Genomic DNA, 15708 nt, shown 5'->3' on the forward strand with positions numbered 1-15708 from the left:
ATTTGCGTGCCGTGTAATTATGAAAATGGATTTGTTGCAAAAGGGGTTGGGCATATTGAATGTTATACAGCTCATAAATACTTCATTTATCATGTTCAACCCTACTGAATTTAATCCCCTCAACAAAGTTGAAATTTCAAAAAAAAAAAAAAATTCAGTCTTTAAGATATGGAAAAGTCATTTAGTAATACTACAGCTATAAATTATTTTACAATATTTTTATAAAATATTGATGTGACCAATCTTTTATTGATTTTCATTTGACTCCATCATTAATATCACTTTTTCATTTATCAATAATTACTCACTACATCAGCAACTTATTTTATTTTTTTTGTAAAATAATTTGCATCTCTAGCATTGTTCTAAGTTCATTTAATCAATATTTACCTACTACTTATTATTGAACCAACCTACTTAAATTGAAAACTTGTGGATTGTGTTTTGATTTAAGGATTCATAATTTAGGAATTTCAAAAATGATTATTAGGATTTGAGCTTTGGATATTTTGCACAAGTTATAATATTTGTGACATTATGAATTTAAAATGACATTTTATATCTATACTATTTATAAGAGGACTCCCCTCTTTAGACTTTTTTTTTTTTTTTTTTTGTGATTCAGAAATACTCTTAAACTTTGTATTTAACGGAGAAAAAACTTGAGAACAATATGGTAAAAATATATCTCTAACTCCACTTAAAATACCTACAAAATAGGACACTCTCGTACTAATTCATATCTTCAAAACAAACTTATCTAAAATTTAAATATAAAAAAATTATGACCCTTGTAAAAAAAAAAAAAATTATGACACTTGTAAAAAAAAAAAAAAAACAACCTCATCACATGTGCTTTGCGCCTGTGATGAGGCTAGTTTAATAATATGTTGATTCTAGTTATCTTAAATAGTAAAATCTCTTATAGTTGTATAAGAGATCTGTGATTAAATCCTTATCTACACCAAAAATTGATTGATATCTTAGTAATAACAAAGAGTGCAATTATCAAAAGTGGACACCATTTATTAAAATTCTTTAAAAAAAAGTCAATTATATCCTTAAAAGTTAACTTATTAAAGATAAAATTAAGTTAATTTTGTTTATCAAAAAAAAAAAAATTGATGATTTCAGTTGCATATATTAATAATGAAATCTGTTCATAAATTTTATCTATGGACGAAACTAATTTTTTATACATTATTCAAGTTATTTAAACTAAAAAATTAAAATCATTCTATTCAAATACATCTTTTTAAACTAACCAGTTGAGTCGTGTGTAGATGGTTTATCAGTCCTGAAGAGATTTTATTTTGCAATATATTTCACTGCATAATTGATTTAATGTTAAAATTTTAGGGTAAATTAAAAGTGGTTAAAATTCAACCCCACCCATTTGTGTTGGTCACATGCTTTCAACTTCTTCCATTCATTAATGAGATTGAGATGAAATGAAGGCTCAATAATACGCATCACATGTGCTTGACCTGTTGAAATGTGTTGACAAGTTCCCTCACTCTAGTTGTCCACATGAAAGTGACAATTTACTTAATTAGTGCAAACAAAGTTCTCTTCTGGCTAAGACATGACGTCCTTCTTGCCACAACGACCCGGTACAAACTTTATTTGTATTAAGACTTGAAGTTATTCTTTTTCTAAATAGATCATTCGAAAGACACAGAAATCTTGTATGTTAGAAAAATCATCTGATTATGATGGTATGGAGTACGTGTGTTTCTATATGGTGGAGGTGACTTCAGATGAATTTGGGATGAGCTTATTTCCTTTAGTTTATTTAGTTTTTAGTTTCTTTTAAGTATTATTTATGAGTCCTATTGCACTTTTTTGTACTATTCATGAGTCTCATTATACTATTCAACTAACTTTTAATTTTTCTTTTAATACACTTTTAGTCAATTGAAAAAATTTCAGTTACAGCGAATTAAGCTGTTTCCAAACAGACCATTTATGTCAAGATGGTATATCATGTTTTATCTCCATACAATGAGCCTTTCACAGCATCGGCATATGGGTCTCACTGGTATGTGTGATCCACATGTTGTGAGAGGCTTGTTGCATAGAACTGAAACACAATATACTTTCACCTTCATGCCACACCACAACGTGAGAGAAACATTAGATGATGTAACTGGCCAGTAAATTACATCATGATCAGATTCACAATACTTCAACCAGATTCATAATAGTGCAATTCCACAACAAATTTAGTAAAGAATAAAAGCTGTTACACAATTTTTTTTTCTTAAATTAAAATTGCGAGTTGAAGTCATAATATTAGTTGAAATCATGTCTTCAACTCATGATTTCAAACTCTTCAGCTTTTGTTATTTTTTTTAAATGTATGTAACATATAAAATACCCTTAAGTTAATTAGGAGATAATATAAAGTTTTGGTATGTAATTATTGGTTATTCTTCTCTGTGAAATCACATTTTTTAATTTCTTACCGAGACAAAAAAAAACAAGAACCGGAGAAAAAGTTTGTGAGCTACTCCTATTTTCCAAGTGTCTGCATCTCCTACATAGTTATTAGATATTGGGGTTTAACAAAGCCAAATACAACACTTTCTTAATTTTAGCATCTTAGAGTTTTGCATTAAATACGTGATAGCAATTATTAATGAGTACTTGTGGAGTGGAAGGCAAGAGATGGAGCTTCACACACATACGTTTAAATTAAATTAGAATAGAATTTTTATCTCAAATAGAAAATATAATAAAACAATTTAATTTTTCGTAGGAAGAATATATATATATATATATAAAAATAGAGAGAGAGAGAGAGAGAGAGAGAGGTGTCATTGCAAGAGACTAGTTTATTTATTTATTATCTGTAATGGATGAAGATGCCCTGTTATATTGCAATTATATTGTAAGCCTATGTAGGGTTAAGAGCAGTCACATCTAGAAAAGAAAAGAAAAAAGCATTTTACATCAGCAAAAAATTACTTTATTTATTTTACATTACCTCTTTAACCATATATCTTTCATTGCATACTCTATTCTCTTACCACTTTATTTAAATATTTTTTTTATTGTATTTTACATAACTAATTTAACAATACACCTTGCATTTCATACTCTATTTTTTGTGAAATCAAAATAATTGGAAGTGGGATAAAATAATAGTCTCTAAGATATAGATGTTGCTACTGTAGACATCTATTTTAATTTATATGTTACTTACTGTACCAAAATGCAAAAATCTTGCTTACCATGTTAGTGCTATGTCAATTATCACGTTAGCATCTTCATGTCATGTTAGCGGCATCTCTTATTAGTCTAACCTGACTTGACCAGAACTAGTTTGACTCGAATCTAACATACTAAATTGCTGATTAACCCTTTAATTGTTGACTAATGTTGACTTTTTTAATAGGTCTATCCTTTTGTGTGTGTGTAGATTTCAATTTTGGGTTCAATTTTCCCATATAAAGCTCCCAAATCACTCAAATTGCCCAATTTCTCATTTTTATTGGGTTTTGCATACACAAAATTTGCCAACCCACTCATAAACTCATTCCACATTGTGCTCGACGTATCTTTCATCTAATTTTGTTGTTGTTGGGTTATAAATTGATTTTGGTTAATTAGTTATTTAATTACTCAAATTGATTAATTAGGTTAAATTACATATAAATTGTGGAGGGATCAACAAATCACCAAATAAACTACATGCAGCAGAAATAAAATGGATACGGTGATTTGTTAACAAATGGGGAAAACCTCTTGCCAGACAAAAACCCTACTGAGTGATTTTCAGGTCATCACTCCCAATAATCCACTAATCAAGAACAAGCAGTTGCAAGTATAAAGAAACTTACTACTACCATGAACTATTCTAAAATAACAACCTATAGTTGAACCTTTACTCCAATCCCCAATTAAACTTGCTTTTATAGAGACTTGTTTCTGTATGCACAGATCTCAGTATGTGTTTGACTTCCCAACAATTGATTGGTTGTTGTTGAATGCAAACTTCTTTACTTCAAAGCACATTGAAGATTTGGAAGCACTTAGTTACATAACCCTAAGGCACACAAGAATACAGTAGCTTCTCACAGAGTGTATGAGTTCTCTAATTGAATATCTGTATATTTAATGACTTTCAAATAAAGCTTTTATATGGTCTAGAAATTTAGTGAATGAAATCCTAACAATCTAAGTCATCATGGGCTAAAATTTAGATCTGAGAATTCTAAAATTGCAAAGCTTGATGGATCAAGAGGTGTCGAGAAACCTTCATTAAATCTCGATAGATGCTAGTATTGAATTTCACTAAATTAGCTTTTCTTTACTTGTTTCTTGGTTCAGTTTTCATGTTTTTAATAATACCACTTGTTATGTAAGAATTACATACTTTTTGATATATTAAACTCATCTTAGATCTATCTAATTATAAGTAAAATACATTTTGTCAAAGAATAAACCAAAACATAGAAAATGTGACCCTAATAGTTGTTGTTAAATTATCATTCATGGCATCTTCAAGAGACCTTCACATTGTATTCCAAACTCATGGTTTCACCAACTCTTACTGTAAGTTTGAGGGAAAATATCAAAGATGCTACTTTATTTATTATGTGTATTACCCAGTAGACCAAATTATGTTGTAAGCTTACGTAGGGCTAACCCTAACTCCTATAGCCTATATATAGGCTATATATGGTTATTGTAAATAATACTTAAGAATACAACTTATGTAGGACTACGGATTTTATCCCGTAAACGCAGAGCGTTAGATAATCGAACCACATAATTAATTCCCTTGTGTTCTCTTTCTTGCTTCCACCTCTTAACATCAATCCCTGCAATTTTTTCACAGCCATAAAATTTTGAGCATGGAATGAAATAAAAAACATTAATTCTTACTTAACTGTCCCTTTTTTCGGTTCCCAAAAGAAGAACCAAAGAGTTAAAAAAGAGAACATTGTCGGTGATCGCTGTAACGAAATTTTTGGAAAAAGAAGCGTGAGTAAGTGTTGCATTTATGCTCCATGATTATATGTCGACACATAAATTGGTCTTTATATTATTTTGCTGAACAATATCAGATTATCAACTATTACAAATATATATAGTGTGTCAAAGAATTAGAATTATTAACTATAAAAAATTTTGAATGATTAATTGTAAAAAAAAAAAAAAAAGCTTTAAATTATAGATACGACAAAATCTGCAGCTCCAACATTCAGAAAAAATAATAATAAGAATCAATCAATAAAAAAATTCAGGAAAAATAATTAAAAATTCTGACCTCGAATTGCAAGATTTTGTCGGAAGGGAGGACGGATTGAATTTTAAGAGCTGCCTTATTTTATAAGATTGATATAAAGTGCAATACCTTAATATAAATAACTAAAATTTAAAGTTGCAAAAAAAGCTTTAAATCTTAACCATTGAATATAAAAATAAAAAAAAGTAAAAAAATTAAAAGGTAAAAAAATGTTTTGAGAGGATAGGTAATCTAAATCCCATTTTATGAGCACAATTATTGTCATTTGACAAACCCAAAAATAAAAAAAATAATGCTAAAAATATAAATTATTTTACAAAAATATATACAAATTGCTGATGTAATGAGTGATTATTAGTAAATGAAAAAATAATATTAATGATAGGTTTAAATTAAAATTATTAAAAAGTTGACCACATTAATATTTTGTAAAATATTATAAAATAATTTATAATGGTAATGTTACTCCAAATAAAATTAAAAAGAATTACGTATTTTTTTAGTTACTTGATGTATATTTTTTTTAATCTGAGATGGTGGGCGTGATTTTGGCAAGCATTTAAAGTCCACCAATCTCTGTATCTGTCACATCGCGTCTTAAATATTAGGGTAAAAGTATAACCATATCATATATTATGTACCGAGGTATTTAAAGTGACAGGATTGAATTAATGCTTTCATTTATTATCCAAATAATTCTTCAGCAAAAAAAAAAAAAAAAAATTATCCAAATAATTCAAACTGCTAATCAGATGCTTCGTGATAGACTAACCAATGTACAAATTTTAAAGTCTCCAAGAGCGGTGATTGGCCATATTAATCCTATTGCAAATGAATTCATTAAAAAGAAGTGTTATTTTTATAATATTTTCAAAACAAATCCTAAAACATAAGTGATTATTAGTTTTCTTCATTAAAAAAGTTATAATCGGTTTTAATTTAAACTCATTATTGACATTTCTTTTTTCATATATCAATAACAAATTTGCTACTTAATATTTGTAGTGAAATATATATATATATATATATATATATATATATTTGTAGTGAAAGTGTTATAAAAATATTGTAAATTTAACAATATGAATGTTTCATTTTTGACATTTTCTAGCTCTATTTTGAGCTACATTAAATTTTGACCCAAAAGTATCGTGGAATTTAAAGCTAGCCCAAAATAGCGTTAAATTTTTGCCTATCATTATTTTTAAAAGGGATTTTTTCCTATCATTACAAGAAGAAGTCTTCCAAAAAATCAAAATCCTGTCATTTTTGGCATTCGCTATCTCTATTCTTCTGGAAGTTTTAAACGTATAATCCTAGGCTTTTTAAAGATAGATACACGGTCCATTCTTAAGCGTTAGCTTTTATTAGTATTTAGTAAATTTTAGAAAAAGGTTAAGCATTGAATCTATCATTAAAAAAAAAATTGAATTCATTATATATTAATATTATTATTATAAAAGCAATTAATATTACACCATTCCATATTCTTCTCTTGGTGTGAATTTTGAAAAGTTTATTGTTAGATTATATATATATATATTCTTTATTTAATATACCCTAAATTTTTGTAAAATCTCAAAATAATTAAAAATTAATAAACAATATTACATCATTCAATATTTTTCTCTTGATGCAAATTTTAAAAAGTTTATTGTTAGATCGTATATATATTTTCTTAATATACTCTAAATGTTTGCAAAATTTTAAAATAATTAAAATTAATAACTGTGCAATCTATCAAATGTTTTGATTTTAAGTTTTTGTATTTTAAAATCATACATAAAAGATGACACTACAAAAACGCGTTTTTGGGCCGTGTTTTTGCAGCTACAGACAGGGATTTTGAACCGCGTTTATGAAAAACGCAGCTCCAGGAAACACGTATAGCCACGTTTACTAAACGCGGCTATAGACCCGCTCTGAAGCCGCGTTCTTGGGTGTTGAGGCTGCGTTTGGCTAGGTAGGACTTAAGCCGTGTTTTTAGAAACGCGACTCCAGGGATTTTTTTTTCATTATTTCTGGAGTTGCGTTTAAGAAACGCAGCTCTAGACATGTTGAAGCTGCGTTTCATTAAACGTAGCTCCAGACATGTTGAAGCTGCGTTTGATTAAACGCAGCTTATACATGTCTGGAGCTGCGGTTAATTAAACGCAGTCTAACATTTAGTATAAATAAAAAAATAAAAAATCCCTAAATCAGATCGCTCTCAACCCTAAATCATCTCCACCCGCTCCTTCATCGACTCCTTCCTACTCTCTCTCACTCACCTGCCCAAACCCAAACTCTCTCTCATTTCGAAGCTCTTCTTCGGCCTCACTGACTCCTCCTCTTCCAAACCCAACCCATCCAACGGCCTCCCTCGTCTTTCAATCTCCGCTGTCTATCAGCTCTCCCTCATAAAATACGTCTCCCTTCTCTCTCCGATTCCATTTCCATCAAAAGAGCGACGCCTGCTCTTTTGTCTCTGTTCTTTTTGGTTGCCTTGGCCTTGCTTTCAAGTTCGCCGAGTTGGAATACGTCTCCAAGGTTGCTTCCCTTCTATCCTATAACGACTCTCTTTTTCTTTTTTTACCCAAAACCAAAAAGAGTTTATGTTGATTTCAGTTATTTATTAATCAATTGAAGCGGATTTTTTTTTACTTTTTTAATGTTATGATTATGAACACGGAAAAGAATCTAAACACAACATATATCTTCTTCTTGCTTGGATTGTGATTATAAGGGAAGCAGTTAATTTTTTTTGTCAGAGTTTAACATTTTGATCATGCTTTGATTTGGGTCATCAAATACATGATTTTTCAAAGCAAAAAATAATTCTTGTTTCACTTTTGGAGGAGGAGTTTACTTATAGTATCAGTTATTCGAATAGAAATAAGATGGTAGACAACAAGGTGGAATGTTATATGCTTCTATGAGTTTCTTTATTGAATAGTAAATAGCATATGATTGAAATAAAATTTATATAACATACATTTAAAAAAAATAAAGAATAAATATTCCAATGAAGAGATATTCAAAATATTAATCCAAGAAAAAAATTAAACACACACATATGGGGGTTACACTCATGTAACTTTAAGCAATATTATACTACACTACTAAATATTTTTAAATTAAATGCAAATTTAACAAATCCACATTTGCATTACATTTTTTTTCCTTAAATTCTTCATGTTTACAAAATTTCAAGATAATATGTGATCAATAATTATCTAGTCTATAATATAATTGAATTTCAAGTTATTATAAGCTAAAATTATGTATAATAAATTTGTTTACAAATTGAATGCTAAATAATATTTGATTAACACAAAAATGTCATGCATGTTAAGAACATAGTGAACATATAATCAAATAGTAGTAGAATTTTCAAATATCAATTCAATAAAAAATTATTATGTAATTTAACATTGTCTAAAGTAACATTTAAGTAATATTACACTAGATGTAACTTGATTTTGACCATATATATAGAAATTTGAGATAATTTCAAATAAATCTCCACTTTAACCGAAATATTTCCTCTTTCGTTGAAGTTCCACCTTAACTCAAAAGGAAAAAGTCATAAATTGAACCAACCTTTGCAACAATTTTTCACATTGGAAAAATTCGTAGATTACCAAAGCTTATAAAATTACTCTATCCACCTTAGTATAAGATGAGCTGCCAAATACAAATCCTTAACGGATCTCCATCTTGGATGGACTTCTACTAAGCCACAGATGCCTTAGGTGCCAAGCGAAATTAGAGACCAACAAATAGAACTGCAAGTCACCTCAAGCTACACTCCAAATGCACCTATAGTCGTCAAGCATACTCAAATGTGCTCAAACATGATATATATTGATCGATCAAGTCCAAGCAGTTTTGGAACATGACCCAGTGACTACCTTTGAAAATATATCTTTACAAGTTTGTATTCCAAAGAAAAATCCGATTGTTGTTGGATTATGACATCAATAATATAGAGTTACTACATATATAATGAATTCCATCAAACTTTTATACCTAGAATTCCATCAAATTTTTGAGTTCCATCAAATTTTTATACCTCGAATTTGACATTAGAAACAAAAGTGTTAATTGTTAGCAACAGTTGTAGATGATTCACCTGAGGTCTTTTTCCCAATATTCAAATCGATGAATCAAGCAACAAAATATTCAAAGAGAAAAAAAAAAAATCCAAATGCCTAGGTAGCAAACTTTGGCTCTGGTACTAGTTAGTTTGTTGTGCAAAAGGGTCATAGAAAGCACTCTCACACAAGATTGATTGAGAAAACTATAATATACTTCTAAATTATCTTTGAAACAAATAATAGTAGCTAAGAAACTAAAAATTGACATTGTTAGGTTTAGAGTTGGCAAATTCCGTGACAATGTAATCTTGATTATGTTTGTATTTAATCATCATTTGTTCAAGATGAATTGTCCAAGAAGTATATTAAAAGAATGTAGAATCTATAATTTCAACTAATGTTCGAATGTCAGTGAAAACATTCGACTGATCTTTAACTGGCTTAAGATCAATCGAAGAGCAATCAAAAATTGTGGATTCAATTTTGTTGATGTATTTTAACTGAAGTCTCCTAGGTAGAGGACTAATATGGACAACTTCCTTATGGTTTTAAGGCAGATTTTTAAGACATATTTAGAGAGAACATCAAACCTGCCATCTTTTCAACCAGTATAAAGAGCCTATAGAGATATCTTCTATGATATTGCTACTGCCTTTGTGCGAATCCTAATGAGTCTTTGTGGTAAATCAAATCTCTAGGAGGTTCTTGAAGTTGGTCGGAAGTTTTAGTCGTGAAGCACAAGTGCATCAACTATGAAACATTCACATAGTTGAAGAGTTCAAAAATTCTAAAGTTATAAGAGAATTAGGGTTCAAATCTCAATTCTCTCATTGTCTCATTGTGACAATTGAATTATAAAATTAAAAAGAAGAAGAAGAAGGAATTGACATGATTTTTAATAAGAATTTTGTTTTTTCCAACTTAAGAGTTAAGACAAGTTTAATATAAGAATTTAATCTTTTGCTTCCAGAAAGTTTTATTTATTTTAGAAAATCAAAGAGAAGAAAATTTATTGTCAGGCAGGAGTATTATAAAAAAATTGTCATACGGATATACAGGGGCGGAGCCAGAAATTTTGGTTTGGGGGGGCAAGTTGTGATGTTAATTTATTAGTTAAGACATAGTTAAGACAAACCTCTATACACACACATATATATAAATTAATTTACTAAGAGAATTTATTATCTTCTAAATTTTAATGAGTATATAAAAGTCATGTATTTCTTCTATTAGACAGATACAAAAATTTATCATTTTCTACATAGTTTAATTTGTTAAACCTTTTTAAATTATATGATTTTAATATAATTTCTCTTTCTTTTAAGAGTACAATTGAAATGACTCAAAATTGAGGGGTCAACTTCAATTTTTACATGCTATATATTTTAAAATGTAAATTATATGCATACTATAAATTAATTTTTTAAAATTTTGGGGGGCCTTGGCCCCCCACCCTTGTGTGTGGCTCCGCCACTGCGGATATAGTACAAGTCCTGCCATGCCTGACAGTTAGTTATATCGAAATGGACAATTCAAGAAAAGTTGCTTATAAGCACAACTAGTTTAAAGGTTAATTATGTTAATAATCTGTCCATCGAGAAAACGAAACCACTGTAAACTAGTTTAAAGGTGGTCCCTTTCTCTGTACCCGATGCTGGTAGAAACTAGAAACAAGCAATTTAATGCGTTATGAAAAGTGAAAAACCAGAGCATGAACCTTATATAAAGCTAGCCCTACATGTGGTAGTGTACACCCATAAGAGCAGTCCTTGAGTTTCTAACTAAACAATCTCTATGGACCGCTTTTTGGTTAGTGTAGTAGGTCTGGTAATCACATTGAGTCTTATATCCTCTCAAGCTGAGGCTCGAGCTTTCTTTGTTTTTGGAGACTCACTAGTCGATAATGGCAACAATGACTACCTTGCCACCACTGCTCGTGCCGACGCACCCCCTTATGGCATTGACTATCCGACTCACAGACCCACTGGCCGTTTCTCTAATGGCCTCAACATCCCTGACATTATCAGTAGGGTTTTTATGTTTGTGTGTTATGTTTATTGTAGTTTTTAATTTACTTCTTAAACTGTTTCTTGTTTACTATTTTAATGTAATCTTGTATGTGGGGTTTGATTTTAGTATTAATAGTTATATACGTTAAAAATGTTGCATTTATCATTAGGTGAGCAAATTGGGTCAGAACCCACTTTGCCATATTTGAGCCCTGAGCTCAAAGGTCAGAAACTACTTGTTGGTGCCAACTTTGCTTCTGCTGGGATTGGAATTCTCAATGACACCGGAATTCAATTTGTAAGTCGAAGAACGATATTCAATTTGTTATTATTTTACATTCAAAACAATTTTTTTTGTTGTTGTTGTTGTTAACGTTATTGTTACTACGATTGTTCATATTATGTACTACTACTATTGTGGTTACGATTATTATAATTATTTTCTTTTTCAAGTAATATTGAAAAGTGCAAGTACTTATCTTACATTTGAAACTAGAATAACCTATGTTGAGTTATATTCTTTTAAGATGTAGCTAAATTAGAGAGAGCAAAAGGATAGATGAATAATGTAACTAATACTTTGTGTCCAAACTTGTTTTATTTAATTTTGCAGCTAAACATAATCCGAATTACCAAACAATTGGAGTACTTTCAACAATACCAACAACGGGTGAGTGCTCTTATTGGGGCTGAGCAGACTGAGCGACTTGTGAATCAGGCTCTCGTCCTCATTACTCTAGGAGGTAATGATTTCGTGAACAACTATTACTTAGTGCCCTTCTCTGCAAGGTCTCGCCAGTTTTCTCTCCCAAACTATGTTGTCTACCTCATTTCTGAGTATCGAAAAGTTCTAGCGGTAACTTCCCTTTCCTTTTCTCTATTAGTAATTTTAATATGCTAAAAATTGTTGTGACATTGAAAATGATTTGTGAACTTCAAATCCGTTTTCATAAATATACGTCTTAGTACCCTTAGCATTTTTTGATGTCTTAATTACTGCATTATTTTATCATCAGTGACAGACCAATAAAAAAACATTTTTATATTTTTTCAAGAATAATTAAATTTAATGCAAATATGTAACTGAATTTAATAGAAAAACCTATTGCAGTACATCTATGATAGCGTACCTAAATTTTCCTGGCTTTATCTTCCTTTTTTTAAGAAAAACACTGTTACCTGGTTGATGGATTATATATGTGATTTAAGTATCGCTGCATGCACTTGTCTATATCATAAATAACACAATGGCGAGACAAGAATCACAAGAAAGTAGGAGGAAAATAATGGTGAAGGGGACGTATAAACACGTTATTTATGATACAGGTTTGCGTAAGGCATAGGAGGGAGGCATATCAAGATATATATGATATGACTTTTGGTTGGTGAGGCCAACAAGTATAATTGTGCTTGTTATTTTCATCAATGCTTTTATGGAGACAAATATTGATTCAAATTGCGCTAATTAAAGCTCTTTTAAGGAACCAAACATAATAGAATGTGATAGGACTCTCTCTCTCTCCTTGCTAAAGGAATTGAATAGCCACTCCTTGTATCATTAATGTCATGCAATTCCTTTTACGACAAAATACTACATTTTCTTGCACTAAACACAAGTTTAAGTTAATACCTTATAATATTTCTATTAAAGACATTCAAGGTTTAAATCTCTCTACTCCAACTATTAAATTATCAAAGAAAAGGTAGACTTATATATAAAAATAATGCATGCAGAGGCTATATGAGTTGGGAGCACGGCGGGTTTTGGTGACTGGTACTGGACCATTGGGTTGTGTACCAGCAGAATTGGCACTGCGTAGCAGAAATGGCGAGTGCTCGGCTGAGCTACAAAGTGCTGCGGCATTGTTCAACCCACAACTCGTTCAAATGCTTAATCAACTTAATAGTGAGATTGGTTCAGATGTCTTTGTTTCTGCAAATGCTTTCGAATCGCACATGGATTTCATTAGTGATCCTCAAGCATATGGTATGTCAACCTCCATAATTAAATTATTATAGTTTTCAGAAAAGTTATTAACAATTTATCATAGTTTCTAGAAAAGTTGTTTCACAAACTTCAAAATATCAAAAATATATTCTACTCTGAGTTTTGATACTCTATGCAATAAAGATGGCGGCCTACACTCTTTGATTGTACCAACTACCAAGTGGATGCCATCTTTTAACTTTTTATTATTTCTTCTTGTTTATAGTCTATTTGAGGTCCACTTATTTTGTTGATATCAAAAAAATTGTCAAAAATACTGTAAATAAAAGTAAAGTTAGCTGAAATAATACAGTGAGATCAATAAATACTATCAAAAAGTGCAATAAGATTCATAAATAGTAGCAAAAATAAGTTAAATAGTAAAGTAAATTGACAAAAATAATTTTGCCAAGCGCACTCTAAGTCATATAACCTAGCTACTATGAGTATGAAGTATTAAAATAAAAAACATGTTTTTGTAAGTGAAACTATAATACCTCATCGAAAACAATGTGAAACTATAATCTCAAGAGTTTTTAAAAAATAAAAAATAAAAAAATCTACTCAATTAATATTGTACGACCAAAGCATCTAAAAATTTAAAATAAGTTTTATTATCTATTTTGTATTTTTAAATAATCTACCATAATTTTATCTTTTAATATAAAAGTTGGGTTGTATACACCATGCGTGCACTATACAACTCAATATAAATATTACAAGTTACATGACAACGTGTCTCAATATAAGTATTACAAGTCACATAAAACATAAGTAAAATTATTAGCATAGTTACTTTAAGGGAAACTCTATTTCCAAAGTCTTTAAAAAAAATTAAATACTATCTAACTCTAATTAAACCTCCAAAATCAAAAGTTTCAAGGTATTTAAATGATATTTTATTTTTATTTTTCAATTATTTATAATCTATTATTATTTTTGAAGTTGGTTAGAACTTAGATTTACATGATGTACCTTTGTTTTGTAATTTAAAATTATTTTAATCTATTATTTGAAAATTTATTGAAAGATTATCTTTAATTTACATATGATACTAGATACTATAGTTTGGATACGAAATCGAGGCAAATGTTTAGGAACACTTCAACTTTATCCATGTATTTAATGAAACGTCATTTAGGAATGGTAGATGCCACAACCCATGGCCATTGGGTGACCAGACGACAGAAAGGCAACAATATTCAATAGAAAATTCATGGGACCACTGGGAGTAAATGTCATAATAAGATGGGGCAGTCTTATAAACTAGGGTCACCTTATATCACCAAGAAAATTTATTGTTGAAAGAGATATCTCCCAATTGTGAAAAAATTATAGTAATCTATCAAAGTTTTTATGATATAGATATCATTAATTCTTCAATTTTTTATATAACTTCTACCTGGATTTAATAACAAACCATGAATAAAATAAAAATATTTAAGATGTCAACAAATTAACCCAATTTTTTGTTTTATTTTCTCTATATTACTTGAAATTTTTGGTGAAATGCGACTAAATGCTAATAATGCTATGCACCAACTAGACAACATTTTGAGTAACTACTGCCGGCTTTAAATAATATAATCTAAGTCCACTTTCTGCAGAAGTAGGATTTTCATGTGATTAAAAATACCCTTTTAAGTCTTAAAGCTAAAAAGAGAGTAGGAATTAACATGAGTGTCATGGTTTTGCAGGATTTGTTACATCAAAGGTAGCTTGTTGTGGGCAAGGACCATACAATGGACTTGGACTATGCACACCTTTATCAAATTTGTGCCCGAACAGAGATGTGTATGCATTTTGGGATCCCTTTCATCCATCTGAAAAGGCCAACAGACTGATAGTACAAACATTTATGACTGGATCCACAAAGTACATGCACCCAATGAATCTCACCACCATTATGGCTTTGGACAACAAGACTTGATAATCTTCTGCACTTCTTGATGATCAACTCGTCTTAGTTATATATATGTTCATGTTTAAGTAGTCAATTATTTTTCTTATTGTCATGGAAATTTAAGCCCGATTTATAGGCTTTGGAAAATAAGCAAGTCTTCAGTGCTGGTCTATTAAGTGTTCTGTTTGTACTGAACTGCCCTACAAAATGTTACTTATTGATTAATTACAAAATTACATCCTTATCGTTGATTTCTACATGCCTTTGGATAATGGTATTTTAAATTAAACATTTATGGTTTGAAATTACTTTTGGTCCTTTTGTTTAACTTTAGTAGGTTGATTTGGTATTTTTGTGGTCTTGGGGTTATTTCGGTTATTATGATGAAATTTCGGGTTGATTTGGTGATTTTGGTTTTCCCAAGAGTAATTTGGTTATTGCTTTGGCAATTGAGGTGTTTTATATATTTCTGT

General features: G+C 29.8%; 1 protein-coding gene across 2 annotated transcripts; it reads left to right on the plus strand.

The window, feature by feature from the left end:
• The first annotated feature begins 11076 nt into the window (after positions 1–11076).
• LOC142627712 (GDSL esterase/lipase At5g33370-like) lies at positions 11077–15486 on the plus strand. Of its 2 annotated transcripts, none has more exons than XM_075801577.1 (5): positions 11077–11362; positions 11516–11643; positions 11959–12201; positions 13080–13332; positions 15047–15479. In XM_075801577.1, the coding sequence occupies exons 1-5, from the start codon at positions 11131–11133 to the stop codon at positions 15157–15159; spliced, it is 969 nt and encodes a 322-aa protein (XP_075657692.1). In that variant the 5' UTR covers positions 11077–11130; the 3' UTR covers positions 15160–15479. The 2 variants fall into 2 exon arrangements, with proteins under 2 accessions (XP_075657692.1, XP_075657691.1); XM_075801576.1 differs by having other exon boundaries at positions 11079–11362; positions 15030–15486.
• Positions 15487–15708: the final 222 nt, after the last annotated feature.

The sequence above is a fragment of the Castanea sativa genome, chromosome 3, assembly GCF_040712315.1.
Source record: "Castanea sativa cultivar Marrone di Chiusa Pesio chromosome 3, ASM4071231v1".
Lineage (NCBI taxonomy): Eukaryota > Viridiplantae > Streptophyta > Magnoliopsida > Fagales > Fagaceae > Castanea > Castanea sativa.

Bases quoted from the DNA above. Each gene is read 5' to 3' on its own strand.
- LOC142627712 (XM_075801576.1), top strand. From the start codon at position 11,131: ATGGACCGCTTTTTGGTTAGTGTAGTAGGTCTGGTAATCACATTGAGT. The intron at 12,202-13,079 runs GTAACTTCCCTT...TAATGCATGCAG, and splicing joins AGTATCGAAAAGTTCTAGCG to AGGCTATATGAGTTGGGAGC. The intron at 13,333-15,029 runs GTATGTCAACCT...ATGGTTTTGCAG, and splicing joins TAGTGATCCTCAAGCATATG to GATTTGTTACATCAAAGGTA.